General features: G+C 46.3%; 1 protein-coding gene across 1 annotated transcript in view; it reads left to right on the forward strand.

Moving 5' to 3' along the window:
• The window catches only part of adgrv1 (adhesion G protein-coupled receptor V1), a 202966-nt gene extending 178136 nt beyond the window's left edge, over positions 1 to 24830 (forward strand). Inside the window, 4 exon segments of the mRNA XM_064937880.1 lie at positions 5616 to 5737; positions 13887 to 14072; positions 18585 to 18762; positions 24353 to 24830. Coding sequence (XP_064793952.1) covers positions 5616 to 5737; positions 13887 to 14072; positions 18585 to 18762; positions 24353 to 24471 — 605 coding nt within the window. The 3' untranslated portion in view covers positions 24472 to 24830.
• The last annotated feature ends 211 nt before the right edge of the window (positions 24831 to 25041 follow it).

Consider the following 25041-nt stretch of genomic DNA (forward strand, 5'->3'; position numbering starts at 1 on the left):
AAGAGACAGATTTGATCCGTCCTTTCCATCTACTACTTGCTTTGGCCCCGAGATGTCGTACTGTTGGCCACAATTTTCAGCTCACATTATTGTTACGACACATATTTTATTAGGCCTTTCCCTTATTGTCAGACTTACCAAGAGTGGGGTCTTTACAGCTGGCACTAGCGTTTGATAGCCTTTTCTTAAGTACAGTGTTGAGTATGATGTTGTTATCTAATGTGTATTGCCCCCCCCCATTCTTATCATTGCACTGTTAACAGTACTTAGCAACCACGCTATTGGATTGGACGGGTAGCACCCACGCAATGTTATCATTATGCAATGTCATTTTCTTGCTGCTTCACACAGAATGGAAATGACTGACAATTTGATAGCATAAGCGGACACCCAGCTATAAAACCATGGCGACGGTTGTGTTCCAAACCCATTGACCCTATCAAAGCATTACAAGACGATACTTATATTGCCAGCCTAGCTTGTTCATGTGTTTTTTAACCCATTTTTTTTTTTAAATTTTTTAGAGGCAACGGAGTCTGGTCCACAGAAGGATATTACTACAGCATTTAATTAGGCCAATGTTCTTATCTTGTCTTTATTCATTCTATGAATGATTTCCGTTATTATACATGTTAGGAAGACTGGTGTTGGGATTTATTTTTTTTTTTTTTCAAACGGCAAACACACGGTAGCAGTACTTGGAGTTCCCCTTGACTTATAGAAGAAGTCCACGGTGGAACTTGTGGGTCTGCCATTTAGGTGTGATGACAAGTTACATTTCCCTCCTAGCTCACTCTTCCATGTTAACACAGCAGCCAAGAGCGGGCCTGTAGCCAGACCTATTGGGCTGCCCAGCCACAGGACTCACAAAAGAGGGCTTGGGGAAAGAGTTTTGCAAGACCACACAAACACACAGCAACGAGCGCACGTACGTGCACACAAACATACACGCATACGTACGTATACGCACGCACGCACGCACACACACACACACACACACACACACACACACACACACACACACACACACACACACACAAACAAACACATGGGGCACGAACAGACCCACATCTATTCATAGCCCCAGTATTATTCAATTATTCCTGTGTTGCTAGTGAACTTAATTGAACCAAAGCTTAGGGTCCAGTGTAGGGGTATGCTGTGTTGTGTTGTGTGTATTGTTACAGCTGGTAACCCCACTGTGACCATATCGTCAGCACCATCTTGGGTTTCGGCTCGCTTGTTTGTGTTGAACTCCCATCCTCCATACAGTTTGTCTTCTCACACTGAGAAGCCTGTCAGTCCAAATACACAGGGGACATACAGTGCATACGGAAAGTATTCAGACCCCTTGACTTTTTCCACATTTTGTTACGTTACAGCCTTATTCTAAAATGTATTCAATTATTTTTGTCCCTCTTCAATCTACACACAATACCCCATAATGACAAAGCAAAACAGATTTTTATATGGAAAGGTATAACAAATATAAAACTGAAATATCACATTAACATAAGTATTCAGACCCTTTACTCAGTACTTTGTTGAAGCATCTTGGCAGCGATTTCAGCCTTGAGTCTTCTTGGGTATGACACTACATGCTTGCACACCTGTATTTTGGGAGTTCCTCCCATTCTTTGCAAATCCTCTCAAGCTCTGTCAGGTTGAATAGGAAGCGTCGCTGCACAGCTATTTTTAGGTCTCTCCAGAGATGTTTGATCGGGTTCAAGTCCGGGCGCCGGCTGGGTCACTCGAGGACATTCAGAGACTTGTTCTGAAGCCACTCCTGCGTTGTCTTGGCTGTGTGCTTAGGGTCGTTGCCCTGTTGGAAGGTGAACCTGCACCACAGTCTGAGGTCCTGAGCACTCTGGAGCAGGTTTTCATCAATGATCTCTGTACTGCTCCGTTCATCTTTCCCTCAATCCTGACTAGTCTCCCAGTCACTGCCGCTGAAAAACATCGCCACAGCATGATGCTGCCTCCAACATGCTTCACCGTAGTGATGGTGCCAGGTTTCATCCAGATGTGACGCTTGGCATTCAGGACAAAGAGTTAAATCTTGGTTTCATCAGACCATATAATCTTGTTTCTCATGGTCTGACAGTCCTTTAGGTGCCTTTTGGCAAAATCGAAGAGGGCTGTCATGTGCCTTTTTCTGAGGAGGGGCGTCCGTCTGGCCACTCTACCATCTAGGCTTGATTAGTGGAGTGCTGCAGAGATGGTTATCCTTCTGGATGGTTCTCTCATCTCATCAGAGGAACTCTAGAGCTCTGTCAGAGTGACCATTGGGTTCTTGCTCACCTCCCTGACCAAGGCTCTTCTCCCCGGATTGCTCAGTTTGGCCTGGCGGCCAGCTCTAGGAAGAGTCTTAGTGGTTCCAAATTTCTTCAATGTAAAAATCATGGAGGCCACTGTGTTCTTGGGGACCTTCAATTCTGCAGAAATGTTTTAGTACCCTTCCCCAGTTCTGTGCCTCATCAGAGTCCTGCCTCGGAGCCCTACGGACAATTCCTTTGACCTCATGGCTTGGTATTTGCTCTGACATGCACTGTCAACTGTGGGACCTTATATAGACAGTTGTGTGCCTTTCCAAATCATGTCCAATCAGTTGAATTTACCACAGGTGGACTCCAATGAAGTTGTAGAAATATCTCAAGGATGATCAATGGAAACAGGATGCACCTAAGCTCAATTTCGAGTCTTGTAGCAGGGGGTCTGAATACTTATGTAAATAAGGTGTTAGTGTTTTTATTTTCAATCTATTTGCAAAAATTCTAAAACTCTATTTTTATTTTGTCATTATGGGTATTGTGTGTAGATTAATAAGGATTTTTGTTTTTTTAATCAATTTTGGAATAAACCGGAATGTAACAAAATGTCTGTAAGGGGAAGTGGTCTGAATACTTTCCGAATGCACTGTAGCCCTATCCTCTCCTCTTCTGATCTTGGCAAGGAAAGGGATCTCTCTATTTCCAGTGGAAGCTGTGGGAAAAAGTTTAAACAGGCTTTTTGTATAAAAGTGGGTACATTGTGTTGAGAAAAATGGCAGGTTGTCTATTAAGGCCCGTTCTGCATTCAAGGTTGTACAGTAAGATAAGATAAGGGCTATATTATCTCCATGGGGAAGTGATGGAAAGCACCCTACCGCTCCTCTCTCCCATCCCTGTGGACCCAGCAGACCAGCCATCCAGCACTCCCAGCAGGCTTTTGGAACCTGCTCCCACTGTGGGACCTCCTACCAAGACCACAGCCAGGAATGTGCTTACGCTGGTGGAAAAAAACAAGGAGGGAGGAGCGGAGAGGGATGCAGATGTGTGAGAGAGGCAGAGAGAGAGCGGGAAGGAAGTGTGAGTTTATGATAGCGTGAGATTGGAGGAAAGTGGGGGGGGGGGAGGATCGCACGAAATGATAGAAATATGGAAAACTGGCAAACAGAGGTGGAAGAAGAAGAGGGAGAGAGCAGACAAGGTGGTGGATGTGGCACCTATGTGTAGGCTATTTGCTTAGCCCTGGGCCCGTGCCTTGTGTTTCCTGCCCAGTTGTGAAGTGGACTGAACAGTGTGTCCTACATTGAACCAGCACTGACGGCTTGTGTTCTGCTGTACTGTGTTACCCATGCACTAGTTTGAGTCTTCCAGTCACCACTTGCTCCTTGCTTTTCTTCCCCTCATCACCTTTCGATATCACTAAGCTCCGCACATCACCCGCAACACACTCCACCCCGGGCCGGCAGAGAGTCTCCCCAGTAACAGTCAGGAGAGAAAAAAAAACAGAGTGCACTGGTCAACATCCAGCCACAATCAACACACAGACTGAGAATGGGGATCAAAGGACCACATCTGCATTGCCGTTCAAAACAAATGGTAATAGGGATTTATTATCCTGGGTCTGGCTAGTTAACGTGGAACACTCTGTTCTCAACAGGCAAGAACACACACTAATGGAAACGTGCTCATGTAAATGTCAGATCCCTTCCTCTCTGTATGTGCTCATTGTGTCCAGTCACTACATTTTCATTAGTTCAACGCTGAGCTAGAAGAGAATGCTGGAGGACATAACATGAATGTACTATATTATTTTTGTGCTACCCAATGTCCAACATTGTAGATAAGGTAAGGTATTTTTTTAGGCGAGCTGTGGAGTCATGCCTCTTCTTGAATTTGTGAGGGAATTGCAGGTTGGATAAATGTAAAGAAAAAATACATACAAAAATACATACAAAAATCGAAATGCAAATTGTTTCTAAAAGTAATTGGCCTTTAATTAGTTACCTTCACTGCTAAATGGACTAAATTCGACCGAATGTATTTTATGTTATGTAAAAAAAATATTAAAAAATATGTGACTCTGTGAATGGTGGTTCTCAAGAGCTTTTGAGGGTGATTTGGAAGGGGAAAGGTTGGCAACCATTGTCCGAGTTAAGGTTAGGACTGGGGTAGGGGAAGCTGATCCTAGATCTGTACCTCTCAAAATCAACTGAGAGTGGTTCAAGGTCAGTGCACATGCTTCAGTAGGTTAAGAGATGGGCTAAAGTCCCTCTGAGGGGCGGGCTAAAGTCCCTCTGCTCCAACATGCTGAAATCAAGGCTTTTAATTTCACCATAGATCTGTTTCAAGTCTCTAGTGAACCCCCCAAGACTTAACCCACACATACATGTACTTTACATACACACAGACTCTCACACACACTCAGTCTGACAAAAAATATTGCCAACATTGTTTTTACTTTATTTTAAAATATTTTAAAAAATTAAATTAAAAAAATATATATCTTTTTTTGGGGGGTGGGGGACTCGGTGCCAGCAATCTAAACTTGCAGTAATCAAGGTTGAATTTGAGCCCGGGGGCCCCCATTGATTTTGTTAGTCGGTCACTTAGATATCACATTAAAAACTGAAAATATTTCTCTCCATCCTATGGCAAAATGTGTAGAATTGCACGAAATTAACACCAAAGTGTAGTTCGGAGGTTAGCTTCATGGAGTACTTTTTGGGACCAGATGCAATTTGGACAAGAGAGGCTGCTTTCTGGTCATTGTGTAGACGGTCTTTGTGCTTACCGCTACCGCTCTCTCTCCCTCACCATCTCTCTCTCTCTATCTCTCGCTATCTCTCGCCATCTCTCTCTCTCATCTATCGATACGCCCTTTAGTTAGAGTGAGTTAGCTGAGCAGTTGGCACAGATTGTGTGTGTGTGTGTGTTCGTGTGTGTGTTCGTGCGTGCGACGGGTGTACTGTACTTGGCAGCCCCGGTGCCAGGATCTGTGACCTACAGTATAAAGTGTGCTGATTAAGAGAGGCTTCATTAATCAACCTCAAGGGCCTGGTCTGCTGCCTGCTGCCCCAGATCCAGCTCACTGCTCTATACTGGACCAGAGCACTGGGATGATGGACCAGAGCCAGACATGGAGAGAGAGCAGGGATCAGAGCGCTCTGACCTTCTGGAAAGCTCCCAATTTCTGATTGTGAAATAGGCTGATGTAATTTATGTAATTCTAAGAATGATCTGTCTGTGTGTATGTGCATGCGTGCATATATGCGTGCGTGCATGTGTGTCTGTCTGAGTGCCTGTGTGTCTTAACTGTGCAATAAGTGTTCCCTGTTGTGTGTGCTGCAGAGGTGCCCATGGTGCTGTACCTGTTTTCCCTGGTGTCCCTGGTGTGGCTGTGGGCAGGACTACACATGGGCTACGGATACCTGTGGATGCTCATCCTCTACGTCATCTTTAACTGCCTGCTGGTAAGACCTTTTTGTCATTATCTTCATCATCATCGTGTGTGTCGTCATCCAGACATGTTTTGCACGGTACAATTATTAACATTATTTTGGGGGGTTATATGGGTCCCACTCCCATTTTATGTTTACACTACTCTGGTCATGGTGTTGATATTTTTTGAGTTAAAACAACATTAAATGGAGTAAATATCCTACTCGCAGGGAGTTAGCTGGCCGCTAAACTAACTTAGCAATCAGGGAAAAATGGCTGACATGGGCTATTTGACAGACTGTCAGTGACCGACATAACAAGAGAAAAACTGCTGATGCACAACCAAATGTCTAAATCACACCTTGTGAAATCTACTATTTGAACTCACAACAGTAAGTTGAAACATCCCTGAACTACACCATGTTAACTGGAACAACTATCTCATTAACGGTTGCTATAAATCCAAACCCTTAAAGATTGGGTTAGTTTAGAAAAAAATGTTATTTTCTTTGTCTAGCGTAAGATCAAAAACAATCAATGTACGTGTGAAAACACAGATATTGAAACAAACAATTGTAAAAAATCTACCTGCAACAGAGCATGCTGGGAAATATTGACAATGAGTCCCCTCCCACATCTATGCATAACTCCATAGATTGAACTCTGTCTCTGGAGTTTAAAGTACTCTGTCCCAATCAACTCCAGTTATCAACACTGACTCCAGGGATCTTATCACTCTCTTGAGGGTTAAGATAACTCCCGGTAGAGTCAATTTAACTCTAATGTTCATAACACTGTGATTTCCACCAACCTTGATTTACTGTCTAGCGTCTTGAATCTCTCTATTGCAGTCAAAACTGGAGGGAAACCTGATTTAGTTTTGTAAATATTACTACAGAGCACCAACTACTTCCTGGATACTTAAGTGCCCATTGTAGACATTGGCGTAATAACACTCCTAAGGTTTCTGTTTGTCAGTGTGTGTGAGTTCAGAATAGCCTCCCTCTATCTATCGTTGCTCAGCCTCTGGAGACCTTGGAGGTCAGTACATTGATCCCTCAAGCCACTGCACTGTTTGGCCCCTCGAGTGTGTGTGTGTGTGTGTGTGTGTGTGTGTGTGTGTGTGTGTGTGTGTGTGTGTGTGTGTGTGTGTGTGTGTGTGTGTGTGTGTGTGTGTGTGTGTGTGTGATTCGTGAGTCTGTATGATTGTGTGTATGTGTGTGCGTGCGTGCCTTGATGTGTGTGTGCTTGCGCATGTGTGTTTGCGTCTTGATGTGTGCTATGCATGTCTTGATGTGTGTGCTTGCATGAGTGCGTGTGTGGTGAAGGATATTCGAGGACTTTGAAGCCATCCTTTGATGTCTGGCCAGGCAGGGTGGAAAAGCTCTTCTTGAGGGCTATCACAGATACCATATCTCCGGAGAGTGACATCGCCCAGGCCAGACCACTCTCTCAGTACTCTCAGTACAGTGTGGGAATGCATATCAGAGAACGTGAGAGAGAGGAGAGATAACTTTGTCATCAGATATTTCCGTAGGACTGTATAGTCTACAGCCAATAGCATTAATATCTCGTTTTTTTAAACGGTTGCGTAACTGACAATGTGTTGAAGATGTTTGAACTGTTCAACCCCACTTCATTGTCTGACCTTCCGAAGGGCTATTGCGTGCTAGTTGAGGGTAGATTCCTCACCCATAAAACAACCGCATCATTTGAAAAGGACATGTTGTAAAAGCATTCAAATGGTTGAGTTAGGTAAGCAGTGGACTGGACAGTGGAATAATTGTTCTTTCAGGCCAGTCCTTGTGAATGTCTCTGCTAGCTGTCACTTTCTTCAAGACGTCATCTGTCCATTAAGTGTGTCACACCGGACCCTAGTGATATGTAGCGTATGCACGTGAAAGACGACAGAAGCACACTAAAGTCAACCCGGGGCTTTAATGAGTGCAGACATGATGTCATTATGACAATAGCTGAGGTAACACAACACCTATAAGCACATGCCATGTACGTCATAGGATGCCACCTTTCCAACGAGTCAGTTTGTAAAATTTCTGCCCTGCTAGAGCGTCCCCGGTCAACTGTACGTGCTGTTATTGTGAAGTGGAAACATCTGGGAGCAACAACGGCTCAGCCACGAAGTGGTAGGCCACACAAGCTCATAGAACGGAACCGTCGAGTGCTGAAGCACGTAGCGGGTAAAAATCATCTGTCCTCGGTTGCAATACTAACTACCGAGTTACGAACTGCCTCTGGAAGCAACGTCAGCATAAGAATTGTTTGACGGAAGCTTAATGAAATGGGTTTCCGAGGCCAAGCGTCAGCTGGAGTGATGTAAAGCTCGCCGCCATTGGACTTTGAAGCAGTGGAAATGCGTTTTCTGGGGTGATGAATCATGCTTCACCATCTGGAAGTCCGACAGACTAATCTGGGCTTGGCTGATGCCAGGAGAAAGCTTCCTGCTCGAATGCATAGTGCCAACTGTAAAGTTTGGTGGAGGAGGAATAATGATCTGGGATTGTTTTTCATGGTTCGGGCTAGGCCCCTTAGTTCCAGTTAAGGACAATATTAACGCTACAGCATACAATGACATTCTAGGCAATTCTGTGCTTCTAACTTTGTGGCAACAGTTTGGGGAAGGCCCTTTCCTGTTTCAGCATAACAATGCCCCTGTGCACAAAGCGAGGTCCATACAGAACTTGTTTGTTGAAATCAGTGTGGAAGAACTTGACTGGCCTGCACAGAGCCCTGACCTCAACTCCATCGAAACACCTTTGGGATGAATTGGAACGCCGACTGCGAACCAGGCCTAATTGCCCAACATCAGTGTCCGAACTCACTAATGCTCTTGTCGATGAATGGAAGCTAGTCCCCGCGTGAATATTCCAACATCTAGTAGAAAGCTTTCCCAGAAGAGTGGAGGCTGTTATAGCAGCAAAGGGGGGACCAACTCCATATTAATGCCCATGTTTGACGAGCTGGTGTCCACATGCTTTTGGTCATGTGGTGTATTTTTACAAATTCCCCTGCCGCTATAAGTTCCAATACAGGATGAATCCCCTGAAAGTGTAGAGAAAGTCCAACTGAAAGGCCTTTGGTTGCCTCTGAAGTGTCTTTCATGAGTGAATCTCTCTCCCTTGACTCTCCCTAGCCCCTTCCACTGCCCCCCCCCCCCCCCCGCATCACAATTCTAAAATAATCAGCTCTATCATCGCTAGGGAGAAAGAGCGGAACACGGTTGAAAAGTTATTTAGTTTTCAACCAGAGAATCTCCACAGCCTCCAATTGCCCTGGGCTCAGATGCAAAGACTAAAGCAGCCTATAAGCAGTTGTCTCCAGGGAGAGTTCTCTGTAAGACAGGAAGAATTGCGCTGGAACAGACAGTTCCCTTTTCTACAGGTAATGAGCTTCCAAGGAGAGCTGCACCAGAGACCATCGATTAGCTCTAAACAAACACATCTGACCTAGATTTCCTGAGCACTGCTGCTTCGGCTGCTGCTCTCTGCCATTGATGCCTGCACCAGGCTGTTTATGAAGCTGTTGCTGCCTCTTTCGGCCATAACACGATTAAGGGACAATTGTTCTGCCTTGAGAGTCTGCGTTTTTATGGAGCAAAAAAAAAACAATTACTTTGGTGGGGAGACGAGGAGCGTGGAGATGAGAGCGCTGACATTTGTGTCGTGACACAGCCATTAGTACCACGTCATCACCAACACTAATGAACATTAATAGAGACGACCGTAAATGTTGCGAACCATAATGCGTTCATATGATTAGGATTTAAAGTATAGCCACATTCGTCTACGTTGCATGGAGTGAAGTTTATTATACATGTATGGCTGGATAACAAATCTTCAGATTGAGGTTTTCTGTTTTTGGTGTCTCAAACCACCTCAGACCGTCTAAGAAATCTCTTAAAGGCCACATTTCAATTCATTTACTTTCCGAGTTGGCATAATATCTGAGCACATTAAGTCACTTTCTGGCGTTCTGTGGCTATTTGTTACTCCAGTTGCTTATGTGCCTCTATTCAGTGGCACAGTTTGCGCTTGGATGCTCTTTCAGGTTGTTTTGTATTATCTCGCTCATGCGGTACATTTTCCATGAGGAGAATTTTCCATGTTGTTATTGTTGTTAGCGTGGCTGATGCCCTGACTGTAAAAGGCTGTTTAATGGTGCTGCTCACTTCGGGCTAATTGCTGAAAAACCATTAAACAAGTGCAGATGTTAGAGTGTGCTCGCGCTCAGCTCAGTGTATGCGCCCACGCCCGGAATGTCGATTCTATGCATTCATTTCAACTATATAGACTCTCTCAATGCTATTTACTTTATGATTTAGGCTTGCAGCTCGGGAACCACAGCAGCCGTCAACCAGCTGTCTCCAGTGTGCTTGGCTATATTTCATACATCCTGCTTGGTGGTTAGTTAGCGCTGCTGTGGAGCTTCTAGGCAACCTCAAAGGACAGCTGTACATGAAGGCAACCATCAGGGGGGATGTACAGTAAATGTTTGTGTCCCAAGGACCGCACTGCATAGGGAATAAGGTGCCGCTTGGCATGTGATGTTTTTAATTTTACTAGGCATGACGGCCTAGGAACAGTGGGTTAACTGCCTGCTCAGGGGCAGAACGACAGATTTTGTACCTTGTCAGCTTGGGGATTTGAACTTGCAACCTTTCGGTTACGAGTCCAATGCTCTAACCACTAGGCTACACTGCCGCCCCGCTTCTCTGTAATGGGATGCCTATTACAGAGAAGACTTTGCACCGTATTCAATTTATGGAAGTGGAACATGATTCTCTTTTTTTCCTCCGCAGAATTGTAAGTCTGGATCCTAAAGGTCAAGATAGCCGATGTTTACGGTGTGATCCTAGGTGTATCCCTGATTGTGTTGCTTTTCAGTAATTTATGTTCTCAGATATCTTGCCTTCCATGGGGCAGACATCCTCCGACGCATACCATCGGCTAACTGACTTGGAAGTCAGTTAAGAACAAATTCTTATTTTCAATGGCGGCCTAGGAACAGTGGTTTAACTTACTTGTTCAGGGGCAGAACGACAGATTTTTACCTGCTCAGTTCGGGGATCTGAACTTGCAACCTTTCGGTTACTAGTTGAACGCTCTAACCACTAGGCTACCCTGCCACCCCTATATCCAGCACCTAGCTCCAGCTGTCAACTTGGATGGGCCACCGTCTCCCAGTGCAGAGCAGTTGCTTTGTGTGTATGTTGACTCAGGGAGGAAAGGATTTGCCACATCTCCAAGCTGTTCACTCTCCCTATAAGGGTCTGTGTACCAAATGACAACCTATTCCCTATATAGTGCTCTACTTGACCAGAGCCCATAAGATGAAGTGTCCTGTATAGGGAAGTAGTAGCGCCCTATACAGGGAATAGGGTGCCATTTGGGACGCAGACAAGGGCCAACAGAGACGTTTCCCTTGAGGTCAATTTCAGTGACTTACAAATTACATAACAAGTACATAACTTTGTCTGTGTCTATAAAACACAGGCCGTGTCCAAAATGGTACTATATAGTGCACTACTTTTGACCAGGGCCCATAGGGTGCCATTTGGAACGTAGACATATACTACTAGTTGCCAAGTATTGGTCTCAGTGTTTTTAGAGCAGAGCAACCTCTGTGCCCCAACACGTTATTCAGTACAACCATAGATTTAGTTGATTTCCTCTCAGCACTCCACACGGACAGACAGACAGACAGACAGGGCCATTACTGTTAGGAGTCTATCAATATAGATGGTACCCAGAGTTGGCGTATGCAAGGCTTTTTTGCTTCTCTCTCTCTCTCTCTCTCTCTCTCTCTCTCTCTCTCTCTCTCTCTCTCTCTCTCTCTCTCTCTCTCTCTCTCTCTCTCTCTCTCTCTCTCTCTCTCTCTCTCTCTCTCTCTCTCTCTCTCTCTCTCTCTCTCTCTCTCTCTCTCTCTCTCTCTCTCTCTCTCTCTCCTCCCTCCCTCCCTCCCTCTCTTTCTCTTCCTTTCTCTCTTCTGACATATCGCTTGTCGAGGGGTTGTCTAGGGCAGCATCTGCATTAGATCCGGCTGAACTTGTCCCGAATTTATAGAAGAATAATCCAATCACAGCAGCACTGTTTGTGTGCTGCTGTAAACTTTGATTTGATTTGTGTCCGCCCGTCTGCCAGTAAATGGGCTTGTACATTATTAGCTCACAAACAAACAGCCCCCCTTTCTTTCTTTGAGCCACGAAAGACGCCAGGCACCCACCACAGAATTACATTTACCCCCGCACTTCCTGATTGGGCCACACAGCGGACTATAAATAGACTGCTCTTCATTGCAACGCAGATCCTGTCACGAGCCCTGTCGCTGGAGATGAGTTGATAGTGCAGAAGTAGCAGCCTCCTTCATCGAAATCAACCACGTTGCTAGGAGACATGGTATAGGAGCGATAGGCCCAGTCGTCTAAGAGCTATGATGTCCATGTATTACAATTTCTCTCTACTTTCGTATTCATTTGATCTCTTTCTGTTGCCCATCTAGATCACCTCTCTGTTTCTCCTTTGCTTTTTCTCTGTTTCTGTTTTCTTCTCTCCTTTCAATTTATTTCTATCTGTCTTGTTCATTTTCTACTGAAAGCATTCTCCCCCTAGATAGCTAGCTGGTTAGCGCTGTGCCTCTTTGTACCTCTTGTGTTCTCCCTCCTCTCTCCTCCCTCCCTGGTTCTCATGGTGGTGTAGGGGCCGTGACCTAACCTCCTGTAGTAACACTCTCCCTCTCTTTGTCACACACACACACACACACATTCACATATTCACACATTCACACATTCACACACACACACACACACACACACACACACACACACACACACACACACACACACACACACACACACACACACACACACACGTCAAGTCCCCAGAGCAGGGAACACTTACATAACAGCCTATGGGTAATAAAGCGTGTTCCTCGGGCCGCGCTGGCTCAGGCTGGTCCTTAAACGGCGTGTGCTAATCGCCCTGAAGACTGTCAGGATGGGGCCGCTCTCACTCTATCAGAGACTACTGATAGTGGCTGCTCCACGCACACACACACACACACACACACACTCATGTACACACACACCACCCTCACACCACATACACACACGCTCCGCTCAGGCTATAAAGGCACTCTGAGTGATTGTTGTGGGTGTACTGTGTCCATTCCCATATGTGTGCTTTTTCCCCAGATAGAAGCTCATGTTCCCTATTTACAGTGCACCAATAAACAGGTCGTGTACTAAGCCTGTTCCCCTTCGTCCCATCGCATCTCGTATCCATTACAGTTTGTCCCTTTCAATGTCAGGGTTCCAAGGAAAATGTAATGATTTCCACACATTTGTATCTACATAGGGAGCTTTTGTGTTGAGTGGCTTTCCTCTCCCTGAGCCGGACTAAACTGCCTGTCTGTTAAGATCAATAGCCCGCTGGTGAAACAGGAGCATGAGCTTTGCTGACGTGGAGAGCTTGCAATTGGTTTAATTTAAGTCCCAGTTTCGATGAACTTCCTGCTAGATCGCTTGGTGATGTCCTGTTCTCCTCTCTCTCTCTCTCTGTGTGTGTGTGTGTGTGTGTGTGTGTGTGTGTGTGTGTGTGTGTGTGTGTGTGTGTGTGTGTGTGTGTGTGTGTGTGTGTGTGTGTGTGTGTGTGTGTGTGTGTGTGTGTGTCTGTGTGGTAATACTGTATTTGCAGTGCAGTGCATCACTCCATCTCTGTCTATGGTTGCCGTCATCCCCTCCTGCCCGCCTGGTGTTGTGAGATGTCTGCCGGGACTGTGATATTTCACAGAGGAACGTGCTGGAGTAATTCACACTGGCCTGTCTGATGACACAGAGGATGTGGTAGAGATACTAGATCAGGATGCTGCTGACTTGACAGTGATGTCATGTCCAAGGGACGACGTCTTGCCACTTCTACCATTCTCGATCAATCCAAACTTTGCCCATACGGGATGTGCTGCTCTGCTTTGCGTAGAGCCGTTCAAGATAAATGCACTTCTCGGAGTTGCAAATGGGGAGAACGACACGTTATCGAGAAACAATTTAAGTCCGCTCTCCTTTTTCTTTTGTGTGTAGGTTCAATTCGTGATGTGCCTGGCAGGGTCAAATCATTTTGAATTGCAATGGAGGTGCCACATTTTTGATCTGTACCCTCTGCTCGCCAGGGCCTGTACGTGTCTGCGGTGTACTTCCTGATGCACAACCAGCTGTGTTGGCCATCCAAGGCCAGCTACACAGTGGAGATGAACGGCCACGGCAGCCCAGACTCCACCTACCAGAGCGGGGGTGCCTCCACCATAGGGGCGGAGATCAACAAGTCCACCCAGAACCTCATCAGCGCCATGGAGGAGGTAACCCACACACACACACACACCCTGCCATCTTTCCCTCCCTCACTTCATTAAACTAAGGAGAAAAAGCAATAGAAGGGTGAGGAGGAGCCCTGTTCTATCCCCATAAGTCCCCACCTTACTGACTGACTGACTGCGTCACCCTTACCCCCCATAACGCTCTCTCTCTCTCTCCCCTGCCTGGTGCCCTTACTCTAAAGCCCTTACCTCAACCCCTTCCCCAGTCCCATCCCTCTCTCTCTCTCTCCCCCTGCCTGGTGCCCTTACTCTAAAGCCCTTACCTCACAACCCCTTCCCCAGTCCCATCCCTCTCTCTCTCTCTCCCCCCTGCCCGGTGCCCTTACTCTAAAGCCCTTACCTCAACCCCTTCCCCAGTCCCATCCCTCTCTCTCTCTCTCCCTGCCCGGTGCCCTTACTCTAAAGCCCTTACCTCAACCCCTTCCCCAGTCCCATCCCTCTCTCTCTCTCTCTCCCCTGCCTGGTGCCCTTACTCTAAAGCCCTTACCTCAACCCCTTCCCCAGTCCCATCCCTCTCTCTCTCTCTCCCCTGCCCGGTGCCCTTACTCTAAAGCCCTTACCTCAACCACTTCCCCAGTCCCATCCCTCTCTCTCTCTCTCCCCTGCCCGGTGCCCTTACTCTAAAGCCCTCACCTCAACCCCTTCCCCAGTCCCATCCCTCTCTCTCTCTCTCCCCTGCCCGGTGCCCTTACTCTAAAGCCCTCACCTCAACCACTTCCCCAGTCCCATCCCTCTCTCTCTCTCTCCCCTGCCCGGTGCCCTTACTCTAAAGCCCTCACCTCAACCCCTTCCCCAGTCCCATCCCTCTCTCTCTCCCCCCTGCCCGGTGCCCTTACTCTAAAGCCCTCACCTCAACCCCTTCCCCAGTCCCATCCCTCTCTCTCTCTCCCCCCTGCCCGGTGCCCTTACTCTAAAGCCCTCACCTCAACCACTTCCCCAGTCCCATCCCTCTCTCTCTCTCTCCCCCTGCCCGGTGCCCTTACTCTAAAGCCCTCACCTCAACCCCTTCCCCAGTCCCATCCCTCTCTCTCTCTCTCTCCCCTGCCCGGTGCCCTTACTCTAAAGCCCTTACCTCAACCACTTCCCCAGTCCCATCCCTCTCTCTCTCTCTCCCCTGCCCGGTGCCCTTACTCTAAAGCCCTTACCTCAACCACTTCCCCAGTCCCATCCCTCTCTCTCTCTCTCTCCCCTGCCCGGTGCCCTTACTCTAAAGCCCTCACCTCAACCCCTTCCCCAGTCCCATCCCTCTCTCTCTCTCTCTCCCCTGCCCGGTGCCCTTACTCTAAAGCCCTTACCTCAACCCCTTCCCCAGTCCCATCCCTCTCTCTCTCTCTCTCCCATGACCTCATTCCCAGGGCTCAGTTTGACCAGTCCTCTCCTCACTCACACCCTTGTCAGCGGATCCTCGGGGAAACACAGCGGGTCCCTCCACACTTTCTGTTTGTTCACAGTGGCTTGAGTCAGCTATCCCGCAATTACGCTAACAGTAACGTGTGTGTGTGAGAGCTGCCGTGCAGAGAAGTGTTCTCCTCTCCTCAACTAGTAGCCCACCTTACCCTAGAACTAAGCCTACATACTCCTCAGGTCCAGTCCATGCACCCCCTGCTCTGTCACAGCTCTGGTCACAACTCTGCTGGACACCCTATAAGGAGTTGCACTGAAGAGGAGATGGGGGGGAGAGTTGGAGAGAAAATGGAGAGGGGAGGAGGAAGGGGTGCGAAGGGGATTGGTACATGGGAGGTGTCAGCCCCCTTCAGAGTGGATATGGTAAATGGTGGCTGGACACTGTACCACAGCTCTAGACACTGTACCAATTACAGGCTATTACACCACGCTGTCTGTCTGTCATTACAGGCCTGTTCAGATTAGGCTATTACACCTGTCTGTCTGTCTGTCTGTCTGTCTGTCATTACAGGCCTGTTCAGATTAGGCTATTACACCTGTCTGTCTGTCTGTCTGTCTGTCTGTATGTCTGTCTGTCTGTCTGTCATTACTGGCCTGTTCAGATTAGGCTATTACACCTGTCTGTCTGTCTGTCTGTCTGTCTGTCTGTCTGTCTGTCTGTCTGTCTGTCATTACTGGCCTGTTCAGATTAGGCTATTACACCTGTCTGTCTGTCTGTCTGTCTGTCTGTCTGTCTGTCTGTCTGTCTGTCTGTCTGTCTGTCTGTCTGTGTCTGTCTGTCTGTCTGTAATTACAGGCCTGTTCAGATAGGCTATTACACCTGTCTGTCATTACAGGCCTGTTCAGATAGGCTATTATACCTGTCTGTAATTACAGGCCTGTTCAGATAGGCTATTATACCTGTCTGTCATTACAGGCCTGTTCAGATAGGCTATTATACCTGTCTGTCATTACAGGCCTGTTCAGATAGGCTATTACAACCTGTCTGTAATTACAGGCCTGTTCAGATAGGCTATTATACCTGTCTGTCATTACAGGCCTGTTCAGATAGGCTATTACAACCTGTCTGTAATTACAGGCCTGTTCAGATAGGTTATTACACCTGTCTGTCATTACAGGCCTGTTCAGATAGGCTATTATACCTGTCTGTAATTACAGGCCTGTTCAGATAGGCTATTACACCTGTCTGTCATTACAGGCCTGTTCAGATAGGCTATTATACCTGTCTGTAATTACAGGCCTGTTCAGATAGGCTATTACACCTGTCTGTCTGTCTGTCTGTCTGTCTGTCTGTCTGTGTCTGTCTGTCTGTCTCTGTCTGTCTGTCTGTCTGTCTGTCATTACAGGCCTGTTCAGATTAGGCTATTACACCTGTCTGTCTGTCTGTCTGTCTGTCTGTCTGTCTGTCTGTCTGTCTGTCTGTCTGTATGTCTGTCTAATTACAGGCCTGTTCAGATAGGCTATTACACCTGTCTGTCATTACAGGCCTGTTCAGATAGGCTATTATACCTGTCTGTTAGTACAGGCCTGTTCAGATAGGCTATTACACCTGTCTGTCATTACAGGCCTGTTCAGATAGGCTATTATACCTGTCTGTCATTACAGGCCTGTTCAGATAGGCTATTATACCTGTCTGTTAGTACAGGCCTGTTCAGATAGGCTATTACACTTGTCTGTCATTACAGGCCTGTTCAGATAGGCTATTATACCTGTCTGTCATTACAGGCCTGTTCAGATAGGCTATTACACCTGTCTGTCTGTCTGGCTGTTGATGATATGTTGATCTTATGAATAGTGCTAGGGCAAAAACTAAACTGTGCACCTCTTTAGGTCCCCAGGACCAGGATTAAGAAACACTGTGAGAGGCTATTACACCTGTCTGTCAATCACTGAGGGAGAGAGAGAGGGAGGCTGGTGAAACTTTGTTTCCTGGAAAACTCAGACAAAGGGAAAATTAGATTCCACAAGGATTCTTTCCACAACGCAATAACTCCCTGTCTGTGCCTTGGATGGTGTCATTTGGTATGTATGAGAGGACAGGGATAGTTGTCCAGTGATGGGTTATATTACTACCTGGACTGTGCTGAAAAACATCCCGTCTCTTTTGTGGTGGAAACCACACAAGATTGCTTAGCCAAGTTAAATATCTTAGCTATGTACACAATGTGCCAGTTCTCATGGCTAGCTGATTGTCTGTGATAATGCTGAACTCTCTATTCCCATCACCACTCATCCAGTGATGGGAACTATCTCTCTCTCTCTCTCTCTCCCCCTCTGTCACCCCTCTCTCCCTTTTTATTCATCCCCCTCTCTCTCTCTCTCGCCCACCTCTGTCACCCCTCTCTCCCTTTTTATTTATCCCCCTCTCTCTCTCTCTCTCTCTCTCTCTCTCTCTCTCTCTCTCCTCTCTCCCTTTTTATTTATCTCCCTCCCCCTCTTCCTCTCCCCCTGTCTCTCATTCTCTCTCTGAAGAAAAAGGATTCATCAGTGCAGCAGGTTCAGTGCAATATTTGCATATTTGAGACTGATTTTGTATGAGACCCAGAGCCGGCGACCTCCCTCTCACCCCTTAACCCCCACATGAGCCTTCGTCCTGCGTTAACCCCTTTGGGGAGCTTTGACAACATAAACTCTGCGTGGCCCTCCATGTCTAAGACGTGATTACACGGCTGACAGGCCCATTCTCTGCTGTCCTGAGCTGACTCCCTGCTAGAATGGGACTGGTTTTTGTCATTGCATTATTCACGGAGATTTAGTTCCCCCCTTTACGTGCTCGTCTCTGGTTTGTGTTGTTTATGCAAATACATAAGGATACCCACTGTGCACTCCAAATACTGTACATTTTAGCTCATACAAAACACTCTAGAAATGTAACCCTGACATAATTTATGCCCTCTGATCAGTGTCATTTCAACGTGTTGGACAGTGGCTGTATGTGAGTGCATATTTGCGTTTTTTTGTGTGTGTGTGTGTGTGTGTGTGTGTGTGTGTGTGTGTGTGTGTGTGTGTGTGTGTGTGTGTGTGTGTGTGTGTGTGTGTGTGTGTGTGTGTGTGTGTGTGTGTGTGTGTGTGTGTGTGTGTGTGTGGCAGGTGTCCGCGGACTGGGAGCGTGCGTCCCTGCGTCCGGGCAGTCAGCCCAGCAGTGTGTTTAAGCAGAGCCCTCAGAGTGGGACCTACACCACCGACGGAGGAGGCTTCATCAACGACAACCTAGTGGCCGACGAGGAGTCCCAGGAGTTTGACGACCTCATATTTGCCTTAAAGACTGGTAAGAATCACGTTGGTCTGCGTCCCAAATGCCGCCCTATTCCCTGTAGTGCACTACTTTAGAAGTGCACTTTGTAAGTAACAGGGAGCAATGTAGGACACAGATTATCACTTATCCTGCAGACATATTATTCATCAGTCATCTATAGCCAATATGAAGCCAATAATTAGAGCCCAGACTTTTTCCTAATCAGGTCATACGTTCAGCAGAAACTCTGTGTTCTACTCATCAACACTATAATGGTGTCGAGGGAGAAGTGGATACGGCGATGAGTCAGTATACAAAAAAATCACATTTTATTCCCTCTTAAAGATAAATATATATATATATATTGTTTTTAAATTTTACTTTATTTAACTAGGCAAGTCAGTTAAGAACAAATTCTTATTTACAATGACGGCCTACCGAGGAATAGTGGGTTAACTTCCTTGGTCAGGGGGCAGGACGACAGATTTTTACCAGCTAGGGGATTCGATCCAGTTACAGTTCCAATTTGAGCTTGAGCATACATGTACCTGATCTGGAGTATGGGGGACTGTCACGACTTCCTCCGAAGTCGGTTCCTCTCCTTGTTCAGGCGACGTCCGGAGGTCGACGTCACCGGTCTTCTAGCCATCGCCGATCCACCTTTCATTTTCCATTTGTTTTGTCTTGTTTTCCCACACACCTGGTTTACATTCCCTCATTACTTGTCGTGTATATAACCCTCTGTTCCCACTTCTGACTGGTTTTGCGACGGGTTATTTTACCTGTATTTTGTTGTTCTGGGTGCAGCTTGTTTTTTGCATTATTATAGTGCTCCAGTTGTTACCCATTTCTGCTCTCCTGCGCCTGACTTCCCTGCAGCTAGTTGCACACCGCTTACTGGGACTCACATATGGCTTTCTAACATTTGTGTGATTTGGTGTGTGCGCATTTGAACGTGTGCATGTACATACGCATGGGTGTGTATGGAGGCCTGGTGTGTACGCGCACATGCATTCGCGGTCTCATGGCAGCCATTACTGCTGGCCCTGCTCGGTCAGTCCTCAGCGAACCCTGTCTGGCTGTAGGAACCATTTCTCCTCAGTCATCAATGTTTAATGAGATATGGGGTCTTACTGCCGGCTGATATATCAACGCTCCACACTCCCATTCTCAAATCACAGAGGAATCGATCTACGCTGCCTGAATAACAAGTGGCAGGACCGAGCTGAAAACATGCCAAGTAGTGTTCAGGACTTTGTTTTGTCTGTTTCTCTAGGAAATATAGGGCGCGCCCCAAATGGCACCCTATCCCCAATATGGTGAACTACATTTGACAAGAGCCCCATGGTCCCTGGTCAAAAGTAGCGCACATCGAATAGTGATGTCATGTTCTTTTGTAACGTTAAAGTGGACCAAGATGGCAGTGCTGCGAGAGCGTCATGTCACGTTTGCTGTTATTATCATCATCATTATTATTGTCACAGCGTAACATCATCATACCGGTTTAGATTTGATATGCCTCTTCACTCTACATAGCTACTACGTTCACTGTAGTTGGATTCTTTAGACAGGACACATGTTATTTCCATGAACCTTCTCTCACCCATGAAGATTTCTGTTTATAGAAATACACCCCATGGGACGAGACGTGTCATGCGCCTTACCTTATTTCCCAGTCAGGCCTGATAACCAAGGTGTCCATATCATGGAAAGAACTCCACCTGGGCTTTGACCCCACCTCGTGATGGCCCCACCGGGCCCTTGATTGAGTGGCCTCTGAAGGGCCCCGTGCAACACAGAGGTTAATCTGGCATCTCAGTGCTAACCGGGCCCCTGGGCGAGGTCAGTGAATACACGCCAGTATCCACTCTCCGGAAAACACATGTCTATTGCCGTGGCTGCGCTAAATTAAAAGTCCCTGGCGGGCAGCAGACTTGGAGTTAGTCAGAGGTGTTAATGAGAGGGGATTGGCTAGAGAGGGTAATGTTGCCGTAAATAAAAGCCTCAGGGATACGCACGTGCGTTCCCGCGTCAGCTATAGTTGTTATGGAAGATGAGTCCGCATTTCACTGGTCTTGCCTTGACCTCTCTATCACCCAACTGTACACCCCATCATTTAGCCTCAGGTTGAACATGTTTACGAATGAGGTGGCATTCACGGCTCTCTTATTGTTAAAACGACATCGGGGAAGATGAATTCTATAGGTGAACAGGATTGAAAAGCATAAAGGAACAATTATATAACCACAAATATCTGCTAAGTCTATTACTTGTGGTTGTTGTAGAATACCTGAAGCGCTCCTGCTACTTACTTTCGTCAAGGTTGTACAAGATGTTTAATCCTAGCTACATCCAAAACAAGGACTTGGACAATGAAATGCTGTGTTATAGCATTTCTCCTGGCCTGTGTTGTAACCCGCCTCCCTCTTGGCGTGTATTTCTGACCTCTACTTCTCTACGTGGCCGGCCTTATGTTGCCACACTCAACCGATAACCTCCTTCATATCTACCCTAGACCTCCCTCAGGTGCAGGCAGAGGTCAGGGAGATAGAAGGGAAGTCTAGAATGAGGTTTTACATAATAGGTCAATCAGTTAGTCAGTCAGGCAGTAAAGTCAGTAGCAGCACACTCATTAGGCTCTTAAAGGGTGAATCGTTAACTTACCGTCCCACTGGTTGTCCTTAATGCCCTGCTTTTACTGTACAGTCCCTTCTGAAAGTATTCAGACCTGACTTTTCCACATTTTGTTACGTTCCAGAAATAAATTGATCTCAGCAATCTACACACAATACCCCATAATGACAAAGCGAAACAGGTGAATCCTGTTTCCATTGATCGTCCTTGAGAAGTTTCTACAACTTGATTGGAGTCCACCTGTGGTAAATTCAATTGATTGGACATGATTTGGAAAGGCATACCTGTCTATATAAGGTCTCACAGTTGACAGTGCATGTCAGGGCAAAAACCAAGCCATGAGGTCGAAGGAGTTGTCGGTCGAGCTCTGAGACAGGATTGTGTCGAGGCACAGATCTGGGGAAGAGTACCAAAAAATGTCTGCAGCATTGAAGGTCCCCAAGAACACAGTGGCCTCCATCATTTTTAAATGGAAGAAGTTTGGAACCACCAAGACTCCTAGTGCTGGCCACCCGACCAAACTGAGCAGCTCAGGGGAGAAGGGCCTTGGTCAGGGAGGTGACAAAGAACCCGATAGTCATTCTGACAGAGCTCTAGAGTTCCTCTGTGGAGATGGGAGAACCTCCTAGAAGGACAGCCATCTCTGCAGTACTCCACCAATCAGGCCTTTATGGTAGAGTGGCCAGACGGAAACCACTCCTCAGTAAAAAAAGCACATGAAAGCCCACTTGGAGTTTGCCAAAAGGCACCTAAATATTCTTTGGTCTGATGAAGCAACGATTGAACTCTTTGGCCTGAATGCCAAATGCCAAGTGTCACGTCTGGAGGAAACCTGACACCATTTACCATCTACGGTGAAGGATGGTGTTGGCAGCATCATGCTGTGGGGATGTTTTTCAGCAGCAGTGACTGGGAGACTAGTCAGGATTGAAGGAAAGATGAATGGAGCAAAGTACAGAGAGATCCTTAATGAAAACCTGCTCCAGAGCACTCAGGACCTCAGATTGGGGCGAAGGTTCACCTTCCAACAGGACAACGACCCTAAGCACACAGCCACGACAATGTAGGAGGGGATTCTGGATACGTCTCAATGTCCTTGAGTGGCCCTGCCAGAGCCCGGACTTGAACCCGATCAAACATTGCTGGAAAGACCTGAAAATAGCAGTGCAGCAACGCTCCCCACACAACCTGACAGTGAGGTTGAGAGTATCTGCAGAGAAGAATGGGAGAAACTCCCCAAATAGAGGAGTGCCAAGCTTGTCGCGTCATACCAAAGAAGACTCGATGCTCTAATTGCTGCCAAAGGTGCTTCAACAAAGTACTGAGTAAAGGGTCTGAATATGGGTTATTGTGTGTAGATTGATGTTTTTTTTACAACAATTAAGAATAAGGCTGGAACGTAACAAAATGTGGAAAAATGGAAGGGATTCTGAGTTCTTCCAGAGTGCACTGTAATTGACTGTCATAAAAATTATTATTGAAAAAACTGCGCAGGTAATCTGGAGGTCATTCTGTTCTTTGGATTACACCACATTGTGTTCATCCCAAATGTCAACCTATTATTCCCTTAAAGTGATGGTCCAGAACTTTTTTATAATTTCAGCCTGTGGTTTTGAAAGTGGTGCTCACGAGACAAAACAGGTCTAGCCAGGTCTCCTAAATGTGTTTATATAGCCCTCCTTAGATCAGCTGATATCTGAAAGTGCTGTAACAGAAACCCAGCCTAAAACCCCAAACAGCAAGCAATGCAGGTGTAGAAGCACGGTGGCTAGGAAAAACTCCCTAGAAAGGCCAACTCCTAGGAAGAAACCTAGAGAGGAACCAGGCTATGAGGGGTGGCCAGTGTTCTTATGGCTGTGCCAGGTGGAGATTAAAACAGAACATGGCCAAGATGTTCAAATGTTTCTTAAATGACCAGCATGTAGTTGTCGAGGGTGCAACAGGTCAGCACGTCAGGAGTAAATGTCAGTTGGCTTTTCATAGCCGATCATTGAGAGTGTCTCCCCTGCTCCTGCTGTCTCTAGAGAGTTGAAAACAGCAGGTCTGGGACAGGTAGCACGTCCTGTGAACAGGTCAGGGTTCCATAGCCGCAGGCAGAACAGTTGAAACTGGAGCAGCAGCACGGCCAGGTGGACTGGGGATAGCAAGGAGTGCCAGATAGTCCTGAGGCATGGTCCTAAAGCTCAGGTCCTCCGTGAGAAAGAAAGAAAGAAAGAAAGAGAGAAAGAGAGAAAGAAAGAAAGAAAGAGAGAATTAGAGAGAGCAAACTTAAATTCACACAGGACACCAGATAAGACAGGATAAATACTCCAGATATAACAGACTGACCCTAGCCCCCCGACACATAAACTACTGCAGCATAAATTCTGGAGGCTGAGACAGGAAGGGTCAGGAGACACTGTGGCCCCATCCGATGATACCCCCGGAATTGATAGGATATGTTTCGAATCCAATTCAAATAATATGTTACAAATGTGTTGTGCTTAACATCCTGGACTGCATCTTTAATAGTGTACTTCTTATTGGGCCCTGGTCAAAAGTAGTGCATAGGGAATAGGGTGCCATTTGATACACCCTATTGTTCATGCCTTTACCTTTGGGACCACTGGTCATGAAACACTCCCTTCTACCTGTCAATTTGGACACGTTGACTGTAGTTGAAGTGTATAGATCATGTTCAAATGTGATAAGTTACGCTCTGTTTTGGTTGTTGATTATCATTCTCACTCACCTTTCACTCAGAACACTGCAGCAGTTGTTGATGTAGAAATGTTCTGTAGGCTTTTAACCACAAACAAAATTCTAGAATTTCTGTTAATGAATCAGTAAGTTAACACTGAATGATGTCATGCATTATCATAGCTCTGGTCCAGAGAGTAGTGCGTGTTCTTTCCACTACGCTCACCATGCACTAAGCACTGGACCAGAGTTAACATTGTCAAAAAGTGATGATTGACATGTGTGCTGTCTCTCTCTCTCTCCCTGTTAGGATCTGGCCTTAACCTGAGCGACAACGAGTCGATCCACGGGAGCCATGATGGTGGGAGTACGGCCCCATCTCAGATCGTTGAACTAAGACGCATTCCCATCGCCGACACACACCTTTAACCTCCCACGTTTTTTTTTATACCACAGAGAAAAACACAACAGTATTTTTATATTTCTACTGCCTTTGCACTAAAACATCCCGATTTTTTTTTATTTTTTTTTTTTTTATAGAAAAGTTGTAGTTTTTTCGTTAGCTGTTTGATATCATGAAACCCGGTGATGTTTGTATGTCTGTTTTTATATATGAGTATATAAATGTTTTACTAAATTAATTTGTGAAAGTCCTTGATGGAGTTTTTGAAGTTGATTTTATCTCTCCTTGGATGTAAACATTTTGTAAAGTTTTTAGGACACGAGCCAGCACCCTCAAACCTGCTGCTAAGGTTTGTGTAACATTGTTAATAAATAATTCAACAGCTATTTTACATTGGGCTGTCTTGATTCAATTTGTCCGCCTGTGATTGCGTTTGGAGTGGCTGGCAGCAGTCTATGGTCTGTCAACAGTTGGGCATAAAGAGAGGAGAGCTTGTGTGGGAGTTGCATAACGCAGGAAGTGGAATTGCTGAGTCGCTGTCGGGTCAGACTAGAGGACACTGTGAAAGCATGCAGTCTCCTGGGGGAATTTCACAA

This window comes from Oncorhynchus masou, chromosome 25 (genome assembly GCF_036934945.1).
Source record: "Oncorhynchus masou masou isolate Uvic2021 chromosome 25, UVic_Omas_1.1, whole genome shotgun sequence".
Classification (NCBI taxonomy): domain Eukaryota; kingdom Metazoa; phylum Chordata; class Actinopteri; order Salmoniformes; family Salmonidae; genus Oncorhynchus; species Oncorhynchus masou.